Genomic DNA, 14943 nt, shown 5'->3' on the forward strand with positions numbered 1-14943 from the left:
CATGACAGCACAATCCTGGTTTCCAACATGTGAACTTAAGCCATCCCCCACACCAGATTACACCCATCTTTAATGTCATCATTAATTTAAGGGTATGTGATTCTGGAAAAATACGTGCTTGCTGTGTGATAATGCTAGTGCACTGACAGCTTTATTCTGACATACCAGTTTGTTTTATTTTGTTCTGTTCTGTTTTGAGAACTGTTTTCAAGGCTCATTCTCAGACATGGGTTCTACTTTTGGCTTCACTCTTCTCAATACTGATACTGCCCTATTGGTTTCACAGGCTTATAAATGTTAAACATCAAAAATTAGTTTCACTTATTACAGTTGGAAAAGGCTTTAAGAACTCTGAGATCTGTGCCTCTGAGCAAAGGCTTTATCCGCACATCCCACTCACTGCTTCTTGAAAAAAGAAAACAGTGCTGATTAAAAACCTGTATACCTGATTTCCAAAAGGACACCTACCATGCATGTATACCTTTAATTCATAAAGGGTTTCTGCCCCAAACTCACGATTACTTACTCCTCAAAATCTCATCTTTCATATCCAGTGATTGGCACCAAGGAGATAAATTCGAAAAACTTAAACCTCAAACTAAACTGTTTATTCAAGAATTCCATCTTGATTACTTTAGTTATTCTTCCACAGGTGTTTAATTAACATGGCATCAGTATCTCTCCAGTGTCTGTGTCTGGCCAGTAAACACTTTCCAGATGTCTTTCTACTTATACAAGGAAAAGAGGAGGGCACAAATTACTCTTTTTCCTTTTAACCAGAAATCTTTAACCCTACGCTAGATAAATTTTCTTTCATTAGAATAAAACGTTATGCTGGTATGAAAGTAAAAAGAACTCTTGAGAAAATGCTTACTATCCTTACAAGTGCTGAAAATGGTGTATATTTCTAAAGCAATCTCATTTGTCATAAAGCGTGACAGGAAATAATAACCTAAATGGTTATTATTTATTTATATAAATATTATTGTTATTATTATATTATGTACTATATTATTATTATTAAAATGGAAAATACCTAGTCAGTAGTATGCAATTCCCATTTCAAAAATAGCAGTATGACAAAGCAAAACAGAAACAGAAACTCAATACCCTCAAATGAAACACCCAGGTCTGAGGCCTCAGAGGCTCTCCTCCTGCTCGCTCTGACACACTGCCTCCTGCTCACAGGTGACCGCTGATGAGACAGACAAGCAGGGACTGAACATGCAACCCTGGTGGACACCAGGCCCCACAACCCCAACCCTCCCAGCACATCACTTAGGGAAAATATAACATACATACATAAGAGATTCTAGAATCCAGTATCTCACTGAAGGCAAATTTTAGATCTGATTTGCCAGGTAAAGATGAAAAGTACACTCAAATAACATTTTCAAGATCTTAATTATAATAGTAATTGTCTCAAGCTGGAAAACAATCAGCAATGACAGCTAAAATTAGTAGGTAAAGAATAGTGAGAAAAAGAATATCCACAGTCTCAAATCATCTCTCACCTCTCTGTGAGATACTTATTAATTTACACAGGGAAGAATAATGTTAGAATAAACCTGGAGACACCACCTTAAGCAAATAATCAAAGGAACATCGTCAATAAAATAGACAAATAGATGCCACATGCATTCTGATATCCTACACTGAGGACACTTCTGTGATTTTCCCACCAATACATGTATAACATGAATCTAATCATGAGGAAGCACCAGACAAAGCAAACTTGACAGACATCCTACAAAATCATCAGCTACTCTTCAAAATTACTAAGGTCCTGAGAAACACAGAGAGACTGATGAAACATTCCAGACTGAAGACTAAAAAGACACAACAACAAAACTCAGCATCCGAGACCAGAAAAAAGAAAATTTTCTTTTGCTATAAAGGCAATCACTGACATATTTGGCAAATCTAAATAAGGTACATAAATCAGAGAAGAATGATCAAGCAAATGTTAACTGTTAACATTTCAGGTATCTGAGTGAAGGGCAAACAGAAATTGTTTTACAAATTTTGCAACTTTCTCCCAGAAGGTGCAAGTGAGAATCTTCTGGATGCCTTGGTACTTGGGAAAAGAATATTCAATATACGTATCAGCTTTATACTACAGACTTTTAGGTTAAAAAAGGCTGAGAGTTCTTTAGGGCTGAGGGAACTATTTAGAATATGCAGTAAGAAAGCATTCTGGGGAGAAAGGGTTAGGAACACGCTGAGAGATGTGACCCCAGAACACACGGCTGCCCTCAGGGAGAGTTAAACTGAGCTAAAGACGAAAATGGAAAAAGAAAGCTAGCCTTTTCAGCACAAATGGCAGAAAGAGCTCTGAACTAGATGAAATCTAGAGGCTGAAGATCAACCATGGATTATTTCCAGCATCAAGATTTAGATCAGAATAATTTATTAACATTAAAGACAAAAATAAAACCCAGTATCTCAAAATAAATGGGAGATTAAGAGGGAAGAAAATGGACAGGAAGGAAAATCTTAGATCAAATATTTGAACACTGCACTTACTCGTGATCATGCAAAGAACATACACTCATTTCAGAAGATTTGAAAGCACAGCAGAGCGTCATGGTGGGGCTGACTCACCTCTCGAGTAGCTAGCTGGTTGCTGAGTTCCTCAGCCTTCTCAACGTTCCACTCTTCCACAGCTTGGTCTATCCTCTTTTCAAGTCCCGACTAGAAAGAAAAGAAATCTCAAACTTAGAGGCAGGAAAGAAAGGCAAACCCTTGCTAGTAAAGACTATGTCACGGGACCACACCAAACACATTATGTACTTAGACTACTTCATTCCTACAATGACCGCAATGGTAGTTGCTACCCCCATTTACTGACGAGAAAGTGAATCAGCAATAATAACTGACTTATCCAGGGTCAGACTTAATTGAATTAAGAAGGAAATGCAAATCCACATTTCTGTGATCCTAAGGACTAAACTTTCCCTTGATAACAATATGTTAATAATAATAAGCTTGAAATTATGGCATGCTTATTATATAGCACACCCTTTCTCACTATAAGAAAGCTCATTTAATCCATATAACAATTGGATGAAATAAAACTGTTATCCTGTTTTGAACACAAGGAAACAGAAGTTTGGACTCATCAATTTATCCAAGTCACAGAGTCTGTTAAGTGTTAAGCCATCACATGAATCTATTAATAGATTTGCCCAGAGCCCATGTTCTAAACCACCCTTTTCCTCTGCCTCTTTCTCTACTGCCCATACTTGCATTCACCAGCCCCTCCTAGTCTCTGACTACGGGTATTAAGCTGGATATTAAACACAGGAGGAAAGTTATATTTTACTTTCCTATGGAAATGCTATTTACTAGCTGAAGATACTTCATGAAGTCATAATTAAAATTTTCATGGGATTACCAAACAGACTTGGTAGGATGTACCATACCCTATGAAAAGATACTTGTTAGACTTAAATAAATGAGTTTTGGTTTGTAGAAATAGTTACCAAAGAAAATACAAATTTTTTAAAGAGATAGTCTAATATATGTTTCTTAGAAGAAAAGTTTATCCCAATGGCTTATCTCATTTTTGGTTAATAGACTTCTCCCTACTTAACCTAATAAAAGAAGTCCAAGCAATGTCTCTTCCATCAGAGTACTGCTTGATTATAAGAGAAACTTCACTCCCATGGAGCCTTTGTTGAAACAAGACTCTAAAAACGCCCACGCCTAAAAAGACTAGGAAGCAAAGACCAAGGAGGCTGCTGACGACACCTATATTAAGTGAAGACTGTCCCTTCTGACCAATCCTTCACCCCACCCAGGCCTGGAGGACGATGCAGTTTTTCCCTCGCTCTGGACTGGAGCTTCAGAGTGTCATTCAGGAGCCTCTCCGAGTCTCTGAGCCCAGGCCATGCTGCTCTACTGTCCTTTTTCCATCCTGGTCTTGTGATCATCCACCAGTCTCCAGAAATTTCTTTTTTTGTATTGCTGCAGATTTCTTCTCTTGATGACCGAAACAACATCCTGGACTCACTCTTCCAACATCCTTCATCTTCTGGGGCCACTAAATAATAGTCCCCCCCACCCCCACCCTACACTCGAGTCAGGGACTCTACAAGTGTGGTCTATGTTCCAGTTCAAGTCTGCAAATGATGACAGTCTGTGAACTGAGCTTGTGCCAGAATGCAAATCAACTACATGACTATGCATAGGTTTGCCTAGTTGATTTTTTATTAGAAGCGGATGGGTAAGGTTTGATGAGGACAATCAGACTTCTTCAAAGAAAGAAGGCGTATACTGGGTTACACTCAGGCACAAGTTCTTTATCTCCTGGAACCTTTGAATACACTTGCTCTAGGTCACATAAGAGCTTTACAATCTAGAATTCTCTCCAAACACAAGATTCTGTCCTTCCACTTACCTCGAGTCCTCAGAGAAAGTGAACCTATCGCTTCATTTGGACCCCATACTCTAGCACCATCATATTTATTCTCACAGTCCTTCAGCCCCATCCTGAGTCTCCTCTCCTCCCTTCAGGCCTGCAACTCATGAATAACCTTTTCAAACTAGACTCTAAGCCTTAAGTTCTCAAAGTTCAAGTCTGAACCAGCAGCGTCAGCACTACTTGAGAACTTGTTAAAAATGCAAATCTGAATCAGAAAACTCTGGGGGTGAGGCCTAGAAATCCATCAACTTAACTCCCTTTGGTTACCATGGAGACACAGATTACAGTGAAAGTCCCCAAAACGGAAAACAAGAACATTCCCTTTTTCTGGAAACTTATATGAACTGCTGAGCTGATTGGTATAATTTTCACTGAAAAATAAATGAGCTAAAATTACAAATCTCTCTACTATCAATGAACTCCCATTCCCCGAGCCATTCCAACCAGCCTCTGATATAGCAGAAGAGCACTGGGCCGGAAGTCAGAGAAGGCGAGGACAGCACTAGGCAAAGGAGGTACTTAACTCACAAGCTTCAGTTTCCTTAGAGAAAATCAGAAAAGCAGCACGGACGACCAAAATTCTCCCCTGGAAATAAAATTCCAGAATTCCCCTTACATGTTCAACTTTGTTTTTAGCTCTTTTAGGAGTTTTTTTTTTTTTTTAATATCAATAAAGTTTCACTAGATATGACTTTGCTTTTTTTCTTCCCCGTTTTCTCTTTTCTTTTCTTTTTCTTTTTAAGCAATTTATTTAAGTAAAATATAACAGCTTCTTTTGGCTTTGAAAATTTTCTGCTTCCATATGCACACCCAGACTCTTTGCTTCTATAAGAAGATAGTAACATTCCAAATATTTTCAAAATGCTTAAATAATAATAAAAACCCTGAGGTCAAACATTTCTATCACCTTAAGACCAAAAGCTAACAACAGTTTACAAAGAACATAGTGGCGGAGGTTAAACCTGGATTCAAATCCCAGCTCCTCTACCTACTGGCCAAGAAACCCTGAGTTTTGTTCCTAAACCTCTACAGGCTGCAGTTCTCTCACCTGTAAAATGAGAATATCACCACATACTTTGCAGTTACAGTACAGGCAAAAAATAGGATACCTAGCAAAGTTTTTAGAACAGTAGTCACTCAATAAATAAGGTATTCACATTATATCTATCAGGATACCATTAAAGAGAAGGTTCACCTCTATATAACTACAGACCTCATTACAGTTAGTCAAGGGCTCAGACACAAGTATAAGACCCAAGATTTCAACTTTGAGTCAGTCAGTCATCTCATGAACTAAGATTTGAGTAGTAAGGCTTTGTCCAAGTCATAAGCTGGACCCCCGAGTAACCTTTACCAGAAACCTCTTTCACACCGCAGGAGTAGCAGGACGCACAGAAGCACTGCTGATCCTCAGCAGGGCCTCAGTCCGTCCGTCAGTCAGCTCAGTCGTGTCCAACTCTTTGCGACCCCATGGACTGCAGCACGCCAGGCCTCCCTGTCCATCACCAACTCCCGGAGTTTACTCAAACTTATGTCCACTGAGTCAGTGATGCCATCCAACCATCTCATCCTCTGTCGTCCCCTCCTCCTCCCGCCTTCAATCTTTCCCAGCATCAGAGTCTTCTCAAATGAGTCAGCTCTTTGCATTAGGTGGCCAAAGTACTGGAATTTCAACTTCAACATCAGTCCTTCCAATGAATATTCAGGACTGATGGGGACAGGATTGATGATTAAGGCCTCAGTGTGCTCCTAAGATGCCTCTGGCAGGACCCAGAATTTAGCTTAAGATATATCTCAGTACAGACAAACTTAGGGATGGCAAATTGGTCACAGGTGGAAAATCTTCTAAGGCCAGTATCTGACAGGTTCCCATGAGGCAATAAGTGACCGCTAACTAACAGTTTTATTACAGATATCAAGGCAGTAGTACTGTAAGAATCTAAGAAATTTACTGGTACTAGGCTTAACATTAAGGATTAACCGTCCCTATGTGTGTAGTAAAATCTCTTTTAATATACCGATTAAAACTGTTTAGGTCAAACTGTAACATAATGCATTTCTACAGATATTTTGCTACTGAATATTCAATCAGATAATACATTCAACTTTTAAACCTTAATACAAATGAAATGTCCACTCAAGTTTGCTGCTCTATGATCAGATCTAAATATCTAGGGAAAAAATTAGGTAACTCTCTCCATAAAGGAGGAAGAAAAAAAAGAATTAAGTGTTGTTACTTTTACATATAAATCACACACACTTGAACTATTTGAATCAAGTCAGAAAAGATCCCCTGGAGAAAAAAATGACAACCCACTCCAGTATTCTTGCCTGGAATATCCCATGGACAGAGAAGCCTGCCAGGTTACAGTCCATGGGGTCACAAAAAAGATAAGACACACTCAGCAAATAAAAAACAAAGTAAAACTAAATACTATTACTTCAAAAGAATCTAGATTTGGGACCATTTTCCTTTTCAACCTGCTCTGTTTTCTTAGACAAATCATGCTGGGCTTCAGTTGCTTCATCTGTATTATGAGAATAATAGCTGGTAGGTATTAACCCACCCAACAGGGATCACATAAAGATCAAGAGAGAAAACTCTGTACCTGATACCAGAGGAACATCGGGTACCTCTACATTCCCACCACCAGCCACCCGACTCCCTACCACTCCAGGCAGCCAGCCTATGATCTGTGTACCGGATCTCCATGTGAGAGCCTAGTAAGAAAAAGTATTCTTCTAAAAAAACAAGTTTGAAAATAGGCACACAGTACACCAGCAGCTTCCTCTCACAAACAAAAGTTATCACAGACCTCGTGCAGTCATTCTACAAATTATTAAACGCACCTTTGGTTTTTCTTGCCAAAAAGTACCCATTAAGTAGACATAAAACTACTCCCAAAGATGACTGCTGACTAATCAAATTGATGCAACTAAAGAATGCTTGAGGCATTTATAATGAAATTAATGAGTAAAATTTATTCTAAAGAAATTCCCACATAGATTCAACATTAATTATGTTACGATTACAGAAGTTTTGTAAGACCCAGAACTGCTGCCAGAAACACGATTATACCTGTATTTAATATAAGAACACTTTCAAAACAGCTCTATACATTAGGGAGATTGTGTTTTAAAATATAAGCCTCTGTGCGTTGTCAGGGAAGCAGGTGACAGCAGTGTTGTAAACACACACCCTTGGTTGAGCAACAGTTTCAATAGTCTGGCAGTGTTCCAGTAAAGGGGGGTGGGGGAGAAAAGAATAACAAAGATGGATCACACAACAGACTTAACAAGTTCGTTTCATTTTACCATTCTTGAGAGTTGAGTGACTGAGTGAAAAGGGGACTAAAAAGGGTTGCTAATATGGTAACAGATCAACCTTTGCTCCTGAGAAGTAAAATAATGGACCAGAAATCCATGCTGGTTTTGTCCAAACTGCATCAGGGATTTTCATGATCCTCTCTAGATTTCTCAGCCAGTAGCTATTATCTGGTGGACTGACATTTATTCTTAGCTTTTATTTTGGTGTCTCCAAAGTGGACATCTTTTACTGTCTATTTACTCTGTTGGACTCATGGTAGAGACTGGCATGATAGCCCAAGGGGGCATGGAAAACAGTGATCCAAAGAATAAGTGTGAACCTGCTGGCATGCAATTAAGCTGAACTACCAAGAAAATTGGGCTTCCCTGGTGGCTCAGAGGTTAAAGCATCTGCCTGCAATGCAGGAGACCTGGGTTCGATCCCTGGATCAGGAAGATCCCCTGGAGAAGGAAATGGCAATCCACTCCAGTATTCTTGCCTGGAGAATCCCATGGACAGAGGAGCCTGGTTGGCTACAGTCCATGGGGTTGCAAAGAGTCAGACACGACTGAGCGACTTAACTTTCATTTTTCACCAAGAGAATATGAAATCATCTGGCTTCACTGAATCCTTCCTTTACTCTTATGCTTACACTTACTAATAGAATGTTAAGTGCTGGCAACATCCTGGGCAATACTAGCCTGGCCAGCATCAGTTTCCTTGTTCAGGAGATGCCACGACTTTCTTAGTCAGATATCACTTATACAGAGAAACGCTGCTGTTAAGAAAATCCAAACTTAAAACAGATCCGTGAGTATTTATAAAAGGATTTACAGCAGTATTCCCTTAAACAGAAATTTCTTTTTAAAATGGAGTTTGACTTATCACTGTTTTCTAGAATACATCTAATATACAATGTGAAACAGAACACTAGCTCTTAAAACTGAGCTGTACAAAAGACTTTGCACAAGGAATCCTAGTATCCTTTATTAAAGTTACTCTTCACGAATTCCAAACTTTAGACAAAGAATAACTTAGCCATATCTTGCCAATTATCAAGAAGGTACAACGTCATACATGTAGGGAAATAATATTCTAATACAGACAGACTGTAAAAAATACTCTCAAAATTTCTATTTTTTGAAAAGGCTAAAATACTGAATTTTATGGCTTTAACTTCACTAAGAAACAATTTAGATATTCTAAAGTAAATACAGGATTCACTGGTGGCTCAGACGATAAAGAATCTGCCTGCAGTGCAGGAGACCCAGGTTCAATTCTGAGGTCAGGAAGACCCCTTGGAGAAGGGAATGGCAACCCTTTCTTGCCTGGAAAATCCCATGGACAGAGGAGCCTGGCAGGCTACAGTCCATGGAGTTGCAAAGAGTCAGACATGACTGAGTGACTTACAATATAGTTATGAGAAAACATAACAAATATTATAAACAACTGAAGATCAAAGACCACCTAATTCACAAGCACAACTTTTAAAAAATATTTCTGATGAGAACCAGTATTTCACCATTTCTGGGAATTCCCTGGTGGTCCAGAGGTTCGGACTTGGCGCTTTCACTGCAGGGTCCCAGGTTTGATCCCTGGTTAGGGAACTAAGAGCCTACTTGCATGCATCATGGCAGTAAAATAAAATATAATTTTTTTTAATTAACATTTTTCCCTCAAAATAACAATCTAGTCAGCAGTTAGGACTCTAAAGCAGGTGGGCCAGAGACGGCCTGGGGACCACTGCTGTCAGCATGAGCCTCCTCCCTCAAGCTTTGGAGCAGGTCTGTCACAGTCAAGAGCATCCTCCCCACAAGATCCCTCCTCCCAGCCCGGCAGAGCAGAATCACAGTCGTCCAGAGCACAGCAATCACGTTAAAACGCTCATCAGCCTTTTGGGTGGTGAAGCTGGAGAACTGAGAATGGTGGAACAAAGTCTGGGTTTTAGCTTCAGCTCTAACCAGTGATTTCTGTAAGAAATTTAGCATTTCTGTACCTGCTTGAACATTTGGGAAAAGGAGATTGCTCAACATCTCTAATTATTTGCAGTACAAGGTGATCCTGGTACCAATTCCCCAGTGTTCAATGGACTAGGTGGCAAGAATTCTTGGCAAAGTTGGAATCAACAGTTCACATGTAAAAACTCTGTTGTGCCAGTTCTTTAATGCATGTGCCCTCAATGAGGCACCCAATTTTAAACCCCAATAATGGGTTTAAAAATCAAGCAGTTTTTCACAAGAAATACTGATGAACCAGAAAACAGTAACAATATCTATGTACATACAGTAGTATACAGCAATGATCCTGTCCGTATATGCAAGACACAATATCCTTGGGCTTTAACCAAGAGGCCTCTGTACCTCCATTCCAGCCCAGAGCTCAATTTCCATGCTCCTGAAGTCTGTCAACATTCCCTGAGATAAATGTGTAAGTTACTCATTCATTCTAGCCTCTACCAAATATTAACACCATCTATAGACCGGCAACTGCCCAAGCATGCATCTCGAGACTCAGACTCTCCTCCAAGCTCCTGCCTCATCTTACCAGTGGTCTACTCTATTCTGCTTACTGATACCACCCATGCCCCGAAATGAACTTTGGATAGGCCTCACTCTAAATCTCCCCTTCAAAGCTTTCTCATCGTTGTTATCAATGTGGCTATTCACACCACTGCTTAAGTAAAACCCTGAATGGTTCTCTCCCATCCTCCTAATTCCAATCTCCCCACCACTTCATAAGCAATCCAGAGGCAAATACTGTCCATTCTACTTCTACAGTGTACCTCAAACCCATGCTCTCGTCTACCTTCAGCAGCACCATTCTCACTCAAGCTCCCATCATCTCATGTCTAGCTGAGTCTCTTAACTGTTCCCATCTGCTTTTGCTGCTCCAAGGTCCATCTTCGATGTAAGATGCAATCTTTTCAAACATAACTGTAATCACGTCACTCCGTTCACATAAATCCCTTGAATGGTTCTCAACTGCATCGTGACCAAAACCCAGTTCTTTACTGCGTCCTTTAAGGTCCTGCACAGTTTGCTCCCTGCCTGCCTGCTTCTCCAGTCTAATCTTTGGCCATTCACGTTCTCCTCGCTGACGCCACCCAGCCAGGATGACCTCCTCACTGCTACTCCCATGTCCCATGACGGCCCTTCCTCCCCAGCAGGATCTTTACCCAGGTTATCACCTCTACACTAGTGGGTCTTACACAGATGGCTCCCTGCCATCCTTCAGGCTTAGTGAGACAGGCCTTCAAAGACCACTCAGCTAACGTGGGGCCTCCATATTAATTTCTTCACAATACCCTGTTTCTTTTTAAACAGTTTTAAAAAATGATTTGTAACTATGTATTTGCTAGTTTACCTAGCATCCTGCACACATTAACTTCTTCACTGAATGAATCAATGAGGAGAAATACCTTAGGTAAGACTAATTACAAACAGTTCCCACTGGCGAATAGAAAATGCAATAAAAAAGATCTTACCTTTTCAACTTTTTTCCTTTTAACAGGTGGGTCAAACCTCTCATTGACTCCAAAATACTGGGTAAGCTCCTTCCACTGGGTTTCACTTGAAGACTGTTCACTGTAAAAAGATAGACAATAACTTAGCTTTCACACAAAATGTACTCATTTTTACATTTACTGTTTTTAATTTGTTACTACAATTATATTACATCAACTACTTCTTAGGTTTCAGAGGTAATTCAACTATTTGTACAAGTTCTACAATACTGTCTAGGACAGACAGATATTTTAAATTCCACCTACCTATGAGATTCTTCTTCATTCTTCAATTTACCTGAAAAGAATTCACAAAGTATCAATACCTAAGCATTTGGTTATTTCAAAATGATGGTTATTAAAAATTGTTAAGTCCAACTGGTCACAATTTAACACTATTGACAATTAACCTGAATTAAAACACCTTTTCTGGAGCGTTTTCTTTTTTTCTTTTCGGATCTAGAAGCTGAGGTTTTCTGCTCAGAATGCTTTTTATGCAATTCTTGAAATTTCTACATAAAAGCAAAAAAAAAAAAAAAAAAGAGCAAATATGTTTTGAAGCAAAGTATACATCTGAAAAATGACATGTCAATAAAAACTATATTCTTAACTTTTATAAAAATACAAATATAATGAAAGTAGTTTAGTTCTTAAGATGCTCTATTGTCTGAGACTTTTACAACCTGAATTATCCTCATTTATTTCCAAACAAGTCAATCCGGTAATTTAGGGGTAAAAGTCAATGACTCATAGACTTTGTAACAGATTAAGACTGAAACTCCTCACGTATTGTGTTAAGCAAAGTAGTTAATCCTACTAAATGTTTTTTTTCCTTCCTCTTTTTATGAAAAAGAAAACAAAAATGAATGCCGAGTGACCAATGAGCTGGCCACAGACACAGAGAGCAATAAAATCATTCAGAATCAATCTTTCCTACCCGTTACCCACCAAGAACACACACATTCTGACCCTGGCAGAGACACAGGCACAGACTTCAGTGAGAACATGTGAGAGAAAACCTACGTTCCACATATTCAAGGGAATCCCAGACGGACACTCTGCACACGCATTTATATTTGCCTCTGCTTCAGCGTCTGGTCCGTCTGGAGGAACGTCTACGGCCTCTGTCTTTTTAAAGGTCCCATCTTCTTTGCCCTCTTGTGAGTTAAGTTCAGAGCTCTCTAATGTGGTATCATCGTCAGAACTCAATTCAACATCACTTTCATTTAGGCCAGGAGGTAGCAGCCCACTCCACATCTTTTCTGCTCGAGGGGGAAAAAAAATGAATTAAGATATACAAAGTAGACATGGAAAGAATTTTAAAACCATTAAAAGATATACCAGGAATTTAATAATTATACCAATGGTTTGGAGAAAGTCCATTTATACTTTTTAAAAATTGGTATAAAGCAGGATATACCCTCCATATCAAAATAATTTAAATATTTTGCTTATATAAATTTTTTAGAAGTGTAAGGTAGTTTAAGTAAGTCTGTTACAAGACACACCTACAGCTGAATGACTTAATGACAACAAAATCTTGATCCTCTAATACATGAATAATTTTGTCCAAAAAAGACAGGAAATTCAGTAAAAGCATTCATAGTTCAAGAATGTTAAAAGCCTAACAATATACACTGGAGGTAATTTAAGAATTATAACACTAATATTTCAAGCTGTAACAATTAGAGAAGAAAATAAAATTGGATTTCTCGCCTGTATTTGAACGTATAAAACTTCAGGGGACTTACTATCTATGGAGGAGGAAAACAATTACACAAAGGAAAATGTTTAAGCTGTGCAAGCAGTTTGAGAAAAGTATGGTGGTAAAAAGGATGGCCCAGTTTTACATTTTACACTGCTTGTTAAAATAATACTAAATGGAGTATAATCTTCACAAATTAACAAAAACGTATAGCTTTTTAAAGTAACAAGACTGTATTCGGAAAACAAATTCGGGGTGACTTTTATCATTAGTTACACAGCTCCTTGGTAGAGAGAATCATTAACTATTGTTAAGTCTAATAAAAATAATTTTTAAAAACTGAAGTTGTAATCATTTTCTAAAATTATGGTAATTGAGTACATTTCACTCTTAATCTCCATGGCACAGTCTAGTTTAGCATACACAATAAGCCAAAACTAGTTCATTTAAAAGATCCCTAGACTAGAGAAGCTGGTTGTTCTGCTCATGATTTACCATCAACTGAAGGAATAAAACGGAAGGGTGGAAATCTTTTTCGCTATCTTTCTGCCCTCTATTGTGTTAACGGAGTATAAGAAAACCACCAGCACTGTCTCTGAGACAAAGTATCATGGCATTTTGCATACTCTGAACAATGGATTCCTGATCACTTTTAACGACCTCCTCCCAAGTCCAAAGAATCAGCTCTCACTTTTCACAGTTTGGGTCGTCTCATCAGCTGCTGGCTCTCTGTAAAGCATCTTCACCAAAACACTGTTTTGGTTGTTTCAGAGGAAGATTTCTAACATCTAACTACTCTAACTGTAATTCTGAGGAAGTCATTTTTAACACCTCTGACCCTGTGTTTTCATCTGTAATATGGGGCTAATTACCCTGCACACAGGGTTATTCTCAGAATGAAATGAGGTAAGCTACTTAAACACTCTACACAGTGTTCAGGAGGTTCTGGGGACTTGATCAATGACCGCTTCTTTGTGCCATTATCATTTATTTCTGTGGCCATGTACTGCATTTTTATCACTTCTATTATGGGTGGCAGCATCTATATAAGGAAGTTTTGAAATTTCTAATGTTTGAGATGAATTCATTTAGTAATTGATAAAAAGTCATTTAACTCCCTGATTTCCACAGTCTGACATGAACTTTCAATTAAAAACACTGATGTCTGGTTTTCTGAATGGAGCAATAAAATCAGAAGCAAATTACCAGGAAGACTGAACCTAAGCTTCAAGGCCTGTCTTTTGCGTAAGTTCTTCCAAAGCACTATACCTGATTTTGTATTTTGAATCTGTATTCCTTCTTTTAAAGAGGACTCAAATTACATAAATTCCAAGCCCTATAAAACCTGCTATGTGTATGCGTGCTTAGTTGCTCAGTCATGCCCAACTCTGCAACCCCACGGACTGTAGCCTATCAGGCTCCTCTGTCCATGGGACTTTTCAGGCAGTTGGACTGCCTGAAGTTCAGACTTTTCTGGAGTGGGTTGCCATTTCCTCCTCCAGGGGGATCTTCCCCACCTCTCCTTCACTGTAGGCAGATTCTTTACCACTGAGCCACTGGAGAAACCTGAATCCATCCCTAAATCTGGACTGAGGATTTTAAAAGTTGGAGTGGAGGTAGTATTGAGATACTGTTAGCACAAAAGACATGACGTATAATAAGCCAATATAGAAAAACAGGTGTGGAGCTATTAATAAAAACATTTCTACTCTTCTGCGAAGCAGGAGGAAGGCTGTGATAATCTGCTGTACCATGACTTTGCCACTGGCATATAATACACCTTCAGACTCACTATCCATTTTAGGCCTTACGGATGGTAACAAGTTTCAGAGTTAGCTTTCTTAGAACTAATTGGGGGTTCTATGGTTTGGAGCCACTGTTTCTTCTCCCTGTCCACAGCATCTTCTGCATATCCACTGTGTGCCAGGCACTCTTCAAGACATAGAAACAGCAGTATACAGAATGGGCAAAAATGCCCACCCTCATGGAACCAACATTCTTAT

At 39.0% G+C, this 14943-nt stretch overlaps 1 protein-coding gene across 4 annotated transcripts in view; it reads right to left on the reverse strand.

Moving 5' to 3' along the window:
- FAM204A (family with sequence similarity 204 member A) overlaps positions 1-14943 on the reverse strand; it is a 32099-nt gene that overhangs the window by 13480 nt on the left and 3676 nt on the right. For 3 of the 4 annotated variants that reach the window (XM_043925628.1, XM_043925629.1, XM_043925626.1), the window contains 5 exons: positions 12259-12497; positions 11660-11747; positions 11503-11533; positions 11218-11317; positions 2605-2694 (listed from right to left, as the gene is read on the reverse strand). In XM_043925628.1, the coding sequence (XP_043781563.1) occupies positions 2605-2694; positions 11218-11317; positions 11503-11533; positions 11660-11747; positions 12259-12492 (543 nt within the window). In that variant the 5' untranslated portion in view covers positions 12493-12497. The remainder of the gene's footprint in view (positions 1-2604; positions 2695-11217; positions 11318-11502; positions 11534-11659; positions 11748-12258; positions 12498-14943) is intronic. The other variant, XM_043925630.1, reaches the window with a different exon arrangement.

This window comes from Cervus elaphus, chromosome 15 (genome assembly GCF_910594005.1).
Source record: "Cervus elaphus chromosome 15, mCerEla1.1, whole genome shotgun sequence".
Classification (NCBI taxonomy): Eukaryota; Metazoa; Chordata; class Mammalia; order Artiodactyla; family Cervidae; genus Cervus; species Cervus elaphus.